The sequence below is a fragment of the Sturnira hondurensis genome, unplaced genomic scaffold (assembly GCF_014824575.4).
Source record: "Sturnira hondurensis isolate 20B ecotype Veracruz unplaced genomic scaffold, ASM1482457v3 Scaffold0022566, whole genome shotgun sequence".
Classification (NCBI taxonomy): domain Eukaryota; kingdom Metazoa; phylum Chordata; class Mammalia; order Chiroptera; family Phyllostomidae; genus Sturnira; species Sturnira hondurensis.
Genome location: NW_028095197.1, coordinates 14,559,380 through 14,568,786, shown reverse-complemented (window position 1 = coordinate 14,568,786; position 9,407 = coordinate 14,559,380). Strand labels below are relative to the sequence as shown.

Below are 9,407 nucleotides of genomic sequence, written 5' to 3'. Positions count from 1 at the left end.
TGACATTGATTTCAAAAGATAGTCATGCTTGGGTCATGATGATTATCCACTTTGAGCCAGAAGTTCTTTTATTGTTCTATGCAAAGTATGGTTTGCTCCCCCCCTGGAAATCATTGATGTGGTCTGCTCCAGGTTTTCTCTGCGGTTGTGGGCCTGACTGAAGGACAGGTTGGGTAAGTCTGAGGTATTGTGTGTGTGCAGGGTGGGGCAAAAGTAGGTCTACAGTTGTTTGTATGGACAATACAATAATTCACAAGTAATAATGCAAGAATAAACTTTGTGTTTTGTGTACTCACAACTGTAAACCTACTATTGCCACACCTTCTATTTGAACAGAGGACATGAGTGAGAACAGTTAAAGTGGCTGTGCATATGATTCTAGCTGTTTTAGGGAGACCAGTGATAACAGAATGTAGTTTGCGGGTTCTGAGACTTGAGGATATAGAGGTCAAAGTAAAGATGATTTGCAGATAATTTTATTAAGGACAAAGCATCATTTTTTTTACTTATGTGTCACAGATTACTGTTGCTCCTCTCCATCAGATATAGTCCATTTTAATTTCCATGTCTTGAAATTCCATTTTACCAGGGTTGCAGTTTTAAATTTGTTCTTCCTGGAGAATGTAAAGTCAGAAGAATTATTTCTGTTTTGTGAGTTACACTTCAATTAAGTTGTATTAGCAACTTTGTTTTAATTGCTGCTAAGGGATTTCATTCCCAAAGTACTAGAAAGTTTCTAAATTCTACTCAATCCACATTGTGAACTTTAAATTGCTTTTGGGATTTGGGAACATCCTCAAAGCAGCAAAGACTTCAAGTTGCTTTGGTGCTCTATTGGCTAGTTCTTTAAAGGAGCCTCTCCCAGTGAAATGACTGTAAAGAGTCCGACTTTTGTCTTTACTGGAAGTCAGTTCTGTTTTGCCACTGGTAGATTATTATTGTTTTTAACAATAGCTATGGTAGCTACTTGCTGTTCATGAAGATTAAGAAGCAGATACTTCTTTCAGTTATCTTCCTGAACTTATTGGGATGGAATTTATGAGACTAGCAATCTCATAAAATAGTAGGACTTTTGTTTCTGGCATTTTGATATAGAAAAACTCTATATTCCAGTAAAGTGGGATGCAAATAATTACAACATTGCTAATGCTTAGTAATACTTTGAACGACTTACCCCTTTTTATCATGGGTCATCTGGAGATGCAGGGAGAGGACGATCAGCAGAGCAGCTGGTGGTGTAGATGGAGCTGATTTCTGTGCAAGGTGAAGATAACACGTGTTTTCTCCTGCTTGGAAGTAAAAGAGTAAATTCCCTGTTGCTTAAATCCTTAGTTTATACATTTATTTATGGGTTGGCTCTAGACTGAGAAATATCCATTAGAGTTTTTCTGAGATCAACTTGTCATTCATTAATATGTATGAGCTAGGATAGTTACCTAAATGTTCCAATTTGTACTGAAAATGACAAAGTATAATCATTTTATCTAAAAATGTTTTTTTACAAACATCACTGATGTCTCTAGTTAATGCTCTTAAGATATTACAGGTATACATTTACCCCAAATTAGAAATAACCAAAAGATTTTTTTCTAAAAATGTATCTTTCTGGTTTGTCATCTTAGCCACAGAACTCTTGTAAAACCGAAGTTGTTTCCATTGAAGCAGGGTTTGTATATATCATTGTGTGTATATGTATATGCTGAAGAACAGTGACTTTTGTTAAGGCTAACATATTGGTTGTGAAGGAAATATATATATATCCCATAATATTTTGTATGTTTTAAATTTTTTGGTCAAATGTTATGGTGACACTGCATTCAAAGTGATTTCAAATTCATAATCTAAGTAACATAGATAATTCTAATCCAGTTTTGTGTGTTCTGAATCTTTTTTAACATGGACTTTTTTTTTAGCTAAAATCTCTTTTATTAGATCTAAAAGTCTAACTGATCTTAGCTTAGAAAATTGTAACATTCTTACCCTATCTGTGTATCCAATTATAGGCCCCTACTACCCAGAGGGAAACCATTGAAGGATGCGCACAACTCTTACAAACACCTCTTTAACAGATCACCTGCACTCTGGGTGCTGCAGAATTCCTTTTGGTGAAAGAAAATATTGACATGGGAAAGACCAATCAGTCTAATGTGACAGAATTTGTCCTTTTGGGGCTTTCTGGCTACCCAGAGCTTCAGGCCATTTACTTTGCTCTGGTCTTTTATATGTACCTGGCGATCCTGCTGGGAAATGGAGTCATCATCGTTGTCAGCGTCTGTGACTCTCACCTGCACACCCCCATGTACTTCTTCCTCAGGAACTTGTCCTTCCTGGACATTTGCTACACCAGTTCTTCTATTCCCCTATTTCTCAGCAGCTTCTTAACTTCAAAGAAAACCATTTCCTTCTCTGGGTGTGGAGTGCAAATGTTTCTCTCCTTTGCTATGGGAGCCACAGAGTGTGTCCTCCTGCGCATGATGGCATTTGACCGCTATGGGGCCATCTGTAACCCTCTGAGGTACCCCGTGGTCATGAGCAAGGCTTCCTACGTGCCCATGGCTGCTGGGTCCTGGATTGCAGGGAGCGTCAGTTCTGTGCTGCAAACCTCTCTTGCAATGCGGCTTCCTTTCTGTGGGGATAATGTCATCAATCATTTTACTTGTGAAATCTTGGCTGTCTTAAAATTGGCCTGTGCTGATATCTCCATAAATGTTATTAGCATGGCTGTTGCTAATATGATTTTTCTCGTTGTCCCAGTACTTTTCATCTTTGTTTCTTATGTTTTGATTATCTCCACCATCCTGAGGATCCCTTCTGCAGAGGGGAGGCGCAAAGCCTTCTCCACCTGCTCTGCCCACCTAGCAGTGGTGATCATATTCTATGGAACCATCCTCTTCATGTATGCAAAACCCAAGGCCAAAGACTCTTCCGGGGCGGACAAGGTCCAAGTCACAGACAAAATCATCTCCCTCTTCTATGGAGTCGTGACGCCCATGCTCAACCCTCTCATCTACAGTTTGAGGAACAAAGATGTGAAGACAGCTGTGAAGAACATGCTGTGTCGGAAATGCTCCTCAGAGGGCATGTGAATGCTACTTTTAAAAAACTCCTTTACTCTGAATGCAGGAGTAGTTCTTACCTGAAGTCTCCAAAATAAAAATAAATGTCAGTGGTACCATTAATCCCCGAAACCTCTTTCTTTTTTCCTGGTATTTAAAGGTGAGAGAAATCTAGGGCCTACCTTTTTCCTTTATGACTAGATTAAGGAGAAAGGGGACAGAAATTTATGAGTGAAAGGGTTATCATCCAAACCACTCACCTTCCCACGGATAACAGAATTTAGTTCAGGAATGATGAGTTCTATAATTTTATGTAGAAGGAAATATTATTTTACTGGCTTAACTTACTTTTATGTAAATCAGTCTTCTGGTCTCATATCTTTTTTTTAAGAAGTAGAGAGTGCCTTGTTAAGGGGCAGAGTATTGTATGAACTCAACATTAAATAATTCATAATGAGGTAGCCTTTGATCACTTAGAGGGAAAGGGTGAGTGCTTTAGGGTGTTAGGTGCCTGACCTATGTATATGTCATAGAGAGAAAAAAGTAGCAAAATGAAGCTGTTTCTTCCTGGGACTGATTTTCTTTCATCTGCAAACTGGCAAGCCCACTTCTGTGCAAAGGTATCTGAGGCAATGTGAGAATTTGTGCAGACAACCCAGCTAATAGGTCGGTCTGTCTTGGGTTTCAATAGATGAGCTGTGGTATCTTTGAGTGAAAAAACATTGTTACTGATAAATGACTCAAAAAAAGTTACTTGGTTTCTGAAATTGGTTGCACAGTTCTATACAAACATGGTGATAATGGGCTTAGAGTGTCACACATTAAGTATTTTTTTCAGTTATGTGAATTTCCAGTAGAATATTAGCTTTCCATTCATTCAGTTAGTTGTTTATTCCTCAGTTCAGTTATACAATCAAGCAGTGTTTGCTGAATACCTATTTTTGTCTCAGGCATTGTGCTAAATATTGGTGATATCAAAACACTAAACAAAATGGAGACAAAACCTGAAACATTATGAAAGAGATCACAGTCTTGTGGGACACAGACTGACACATAAATTCAGGACAAAAATATTAAAGAATATTCACAACTTCTTCCTCTCCCTTACCTTCTAAGCTGACTATTTTGTTTGCTTTCATAGTATGCTGAGTGTTTTTTAAAAATATTTTATTGATTATGCTATTACAGGTGTTCCATTTTCCCCCTTTATTCCCCTCTACCCTGCACACCCACTCCCACCCACATTCTCCCCCTTTAGTTCATGTCCATGGGTTGTACATATAAGTTTTTTGGCTTCTACATTTCCCACACTATTCTTACCCTCCCCCTGTCTATTTTCTACCTACCATCTATGCTACTTATTCTCTGTACCTTTTCTCCCTCTTTCCCCCTTCCACCCCTCTGTTGATAAGCCTCCATGTGATCTCCATTTCTGTGGTTCTGTTCCTGTTCTAGTTGTTTGCTTAGTTTGCTTTTGTTTTTGTTTTAGGTGTGGGTGTTAATAATTGTGAGTTTGCTGTCATTTTAATGTTCATATTTTTGATTTTCTTTTTGTTAGATAAATCTCTTAAACATTTCATATAGTAAGCGCTTGGTGATGATGAACTCTTTTAACTTGACCTTATCTGAGAAGTATGCTGAGTCTTTATTGGGCTGAACAGAGTAATGGATGGACTTGGAGCAGTTTACATGGTATAAACTGAAAGGGCTTGGACCATCTCTTGGACACAGATAAAAGAGGATAATGGGAAGGAGGGGATAATGCAATGAGGAAGAAAGAATTGCATATTAAAGATTTCAAAGGTAGATATGGGAGATATCTAAATAGATACTGCAAAAATAGAGGAAAAGAAAAATTGGCTAACTGGGAAGATTTAATGGTAGTAATTCTTTCTTGATGTCTTTTAAAAATCTCAGCAAGGATGTGTAGTATCTTTGAAGACGTTTGGTGATGGATTTTGTTTACTTTGCAGTCTCACCATGCTGACACTGACCATAAAATTGGTTAACTTAAGTGGGTCACAATTATAATTCAGTGCACTAAGTGCTGTTATAGGTGAATATGTACATTTCCCCTAGAAGGGGGAATTCTGGGAAGGGAAAGGGCTATTTCTGCTTGGATGAACTGGGAAAAACAATTCTCTTGGTGCAGAGGAAATTCTTGTGCAGAAGAAATTTTTGGAGAGATAATATGACATGTATATTGTACTGCCACTAAGAATGCCCTAACACTAAGAGTCTGGATTGATTAAACTCAGGTTGTTTTGTTGGTGTAGCAATAGGTGAGAAGATGGGAAAGGCAGCTTAGAGCCAAACTGTGAAGGCTTCAGACGCTGAGCTGTCAATGTCTCAATATAATTTTGAAGTGGTCACCCTCTACTCTCTGGGGCTCAGGAGGATGCATCAGGGCTGCCACACAGATGAGCACACTCTAAGAAGTCACATCTCTGGTACCCCTAGCCCTCTACCTGGCTCTGATTGCATCTGTCTTATATGCCCTAGGGTTCCACAGAATATTTCATTTGGAAAAAATATTTCCTAGCAACTTTTCCGTTGCTAGGAAAAGTTTTAAAACACTAGGGTGGACAATAGAATTCAGTAAGAGTTATAAGAAAAAGATTGGTGCTTTTGGATTGGTGTTTTAGAAAGATCATTTTGGCACTGGGGAGGATAAAGTGCTATACCTCTTGCTGATAATTATGTTCCTGGGGCTGTTTCATATTTCTTGGTTAGCCACTAGCCTTCATCTTGTCTTCCTTCCTGTAGGCTTCAAGTACTGAGACCTAACCAGGTACCTAACCAGTTCCTTAGAGTTTCTGTTCTCTTCCTGACTGGTTGTGGAATAAAGTTTCTCAAATAACTTTCATAATCCTTTGGTTTAAAGTTCACTTTAATTAATAGGGGTAACAGAGAAGAAAGAGAAAGTAACATGAATGAGAACATTCCACAGGTTTAGGAAATCTAGGCATTACCAGAATTGGCTCTGATATAGAGGTACTGACTATATGTATTCACCTCTGCATCTTTCCTAGGACTTCAAGTTATTTATTTATTTTTTGGTGGAAGACCTTTTCAGCCCCTAAGTCTTTTAAAAAATATATATTTTATTGATTATACCATTACAGTTGTTCTATTTCCCCCCCTTCATTCCCCTCTACCCGCACACCCCTCCCCCACCCATTCTCCCCCTTTAGTTTATGACCACGTGTCTCAAGTTCTTTAGATTCTATATTTCCCATACTATTTTTGCCCTCCCCGCTGTCTATTTTCTACCTACTGTCTATGCTACTTATTCTCTGTAGCTTCTCCCCCCTTCTCCTCCTCCCACTCCCCTGTTGCTAACCCTCCATGTGTTCTTCATTTCTATGGTTCCACTCCTGATCTAGCTGTCCTCTTGGTTTGCTTTTGTTTTAGGTGTGGCTGTTAATAACTGTGAGTTTGCTGTCCTTTCACTGTTCATATTTTTCATCTTCTTTTTCTTATATAAGTCCCTTTAGCATTTCATATAATAAGGGCTTGGTGATGATGAACTCCTTGAACTTGACCTTATCTGAGAAGCACTTTATCTGTCCTTCCATTCTAAATGAAAGTTTTGCTGGATAAAGCAATCTTGGCTGTAGGTCTTTGGATTTCATGACTTGGAATACTTCTTTCCAGCCCCTTCTTGCCTGTAAGGTCTCTTTTGAGAAATCCGCTGACAGTCTGATGGGTACTCCTTTGTAGGTGACTGTCCCCTTATCCCTTGCTGCTTCTAGGATTCTCTCCTTCATTTTAGTCTTGGCTAATGTAATTATGATGTGCCTTGGTGTGTTCCTTCTTGGGTCCAACTTCTTTGGGACTCTCTGAGCTTCCTGGATTTCCTGGAAGTCTATTGCTTTTGCCAGAGTGGGGAAGTTCTTCTTTATTATTTGTTCAGATAAGTTTTCCACTTGTTGCTGTTCCTCTCCCCCTTCTGGTACCCCTATAATTCAGATGTTTGAACGTTTAAAGATGTCCTGGGGGTTCCTAAGCCTCTCCTCATTTTTTTGAATTCTTGTAACTTCACATTTTTCTGTTCAGCACCTAAGTCTTAAGAGAAAAAAAAATTCCCCCAGTGCTTGGAAACCTATTTTACTTTATGCTAGTGGAGGGTGGTCTTGTTTAAATACTTCTTGTGGTGCAGAGAGCCAATTTGACTGCTGGATGTTAGCTTTTTCCTTCATTCTTTCCTTATGTATTTGTTCCTTCTTTCTAAAGTTAGGTTTAGGTGCTTAATGTATGTTTTTATGTCACCAACTAATCCCTATACTCTATACCATTTCCCCTCAGCTGTTCAGTATTCACATTCCTCTGCATATATTCATTTGTGCTCACAAATATATATATGTATGACAATGTAAGGAGGCCTGGAGTGGAATAATATGACTTTGGACAATCTCCGAATTCACTCATTGCCTGAAATTCAGTTTCATCATTATTAAAATCCAACTTGGATCACCTGGTCAATGTGAAGTGGTGAGCTAGTGAAATCCTTTCCATGAACATAGTGGAAAACCTTAAAGTACTAGGAAAATAAGACATATTAAATTATAACTTTACTCATTTGTTTTTAATAGCAGGAACTACATCCTTTATTTCTTCTGTGTTCTACTGTAAGCTTGTATTATGCCATAGTTTATGTGTTTTTAGTTCTACAATAGGAGTCCCATAAATATGACACACCTTGTTTAGGTGATTGATTTATGAAAATTAGTTGAGTGCACTAAATTTGGAATATATTAATACTAGTGAAGCTATGCATTTATCATGCTATGGTTAGTGAAAAGATAAAATACCTGAAAATAAAGACACAGACACAAATGCTTCTAGCCCCCCCTCCCTTGATCAGATAAAGTGAAGCCTGACCTCCAGAGTTCACCCCTTTAGCCACATTATCCTCTTTCATCACCTCCTGCTAGTGCTCCCTCCTTGCTTGTGCCATATTCAATTGTAAACATCCAGGGATCCACAATTAGCTGCACTATTTTTCAGAACTCAATGAACAAATTGGGAAAGTAAGTGATGAGATAAAAAGTGATATTTAAATAATGAAGAATTGACACATGCTATTTATAAGGTAATAAATATGTATACTATTATAAGATCATATATATACTATTTTAAAGTAACTTACTGTTTCATTTAGATACAGATACCCAGGAATTCTTGCTTAGTGTCCTTATTTTTAAGAACCAGAGAACAAATGAGGAAGGCTGTACATGGGTAAGGCATTATTATTTAACTAATGCATAATTAATACTATCTGGTTTGCTAAATGTCATACATATTATCTTTTAAAATGGTTTTTATTAATTGATGATGATAGATAGTGTTAATAGGTGTTGCCTTTCTTTTTAATATTTGTGATTACTTCACTCATTTCTTCAACACTGTGTATGTGTCTGTTAGAGGTTGAAGATTCAGTGCTGGGTATGCTGCTGTCCCTACTTTCAAGGATCAGCTCCATATGGCCTTTAAGGTAGATGAGAAATTGTAGGTTCATATAAAAGTCACATAGGTCATAAATGGCAGCTAAGACTTAAGTCCATTGTCTGTCTCTGCTTCCTATATTAATTTTATAATATGTTTGAAGAGTAAGGTAAATATCAAGAAATATTTCAGGAGGACAAGAAGAACAATGATACATTCTTAAAAAGTGAGAAAAATGTTGCCTATTAATGATGCACAGTTTTTCTGAAGGAGAATTACAATTTTGATTTTAAATTGGGATCTTTTCATTCGTGCTACAAACTGAATTTCCTTTGTGGCAAAAAAAAAAAAAACAATAGAATTTTTCTCTTGCACAGCATTTTGACAATATTCTTTAGAAATCACCACCATATATGTAGAGTTAACTAAAAATTGTTTTTAAAAGTACAATCTGAGCCTTGGCTGGTGTGGCTCAGTGGATTGAGTGTCAGCCTGCAAACCGAAAGGTCAGTGGTTCGATTCTCAGTCAGGGTATGTGCCTGGGTTGTAAGCCTGTTTCCCAGTTGAAGGTGTGCAAGAGGCAACTGATGGATGTCTCTCACATATTTATGTTTCTCTACCTCCCTTCCCCTTTTCCTAAAAATAAATAAATAAAATCTTAAAAAAGAAAATCTGAGTTAATAGTTTAGAATTGGAGCAGAAATATTAAATCAAAGAAGTAATGATATCTTAAGAAACACCACTATATATTACAACTCAATAGTCGTTCAAAGGAGAAATTTTTATGACCTCTTCTGTATCTTTTATTCAGTCCTTTATCTTCTATTACATTTAAAGATTAGCTGCTATTTTCCAAAAGTATTTGGAATTGTAGTTTGGGAGATGAGATATTATTTAAAGTAT

At 37.4% G+C, this 9,407-nt stretch overlaps 1 protein-coding gene across 1 annotated transcript; it reads left to right on the top strand.

Moving 5' to 3' along the window:
• Window positions 1-2,123: 2,123 nt before the first annotated feature.
• LOC118979694 (olfactory receptor 13C7-like) lies at window positions 2,124-3,086 on the top strand. Its single transcript, XM_037035895.1, has one exon. It carries the CDS (start codon window positions 2,124-2,126, stop codon window positions 3,084-3,086), a length of 963 nt encoding a protein of 320 aa, XP_036891790.1.
• Window positions 3,087-9,407: the final 6,321 nt, after the last annotated feature.

Coding starts and splice junctions, on each gene's coding strand:
- LOC118979694 (XM_037035895.1), top strand. CDS start 2,124: ATGGGAAAGACCAATCAGTCTAATGTGACAGAATTTGTCCTTTTGGGG.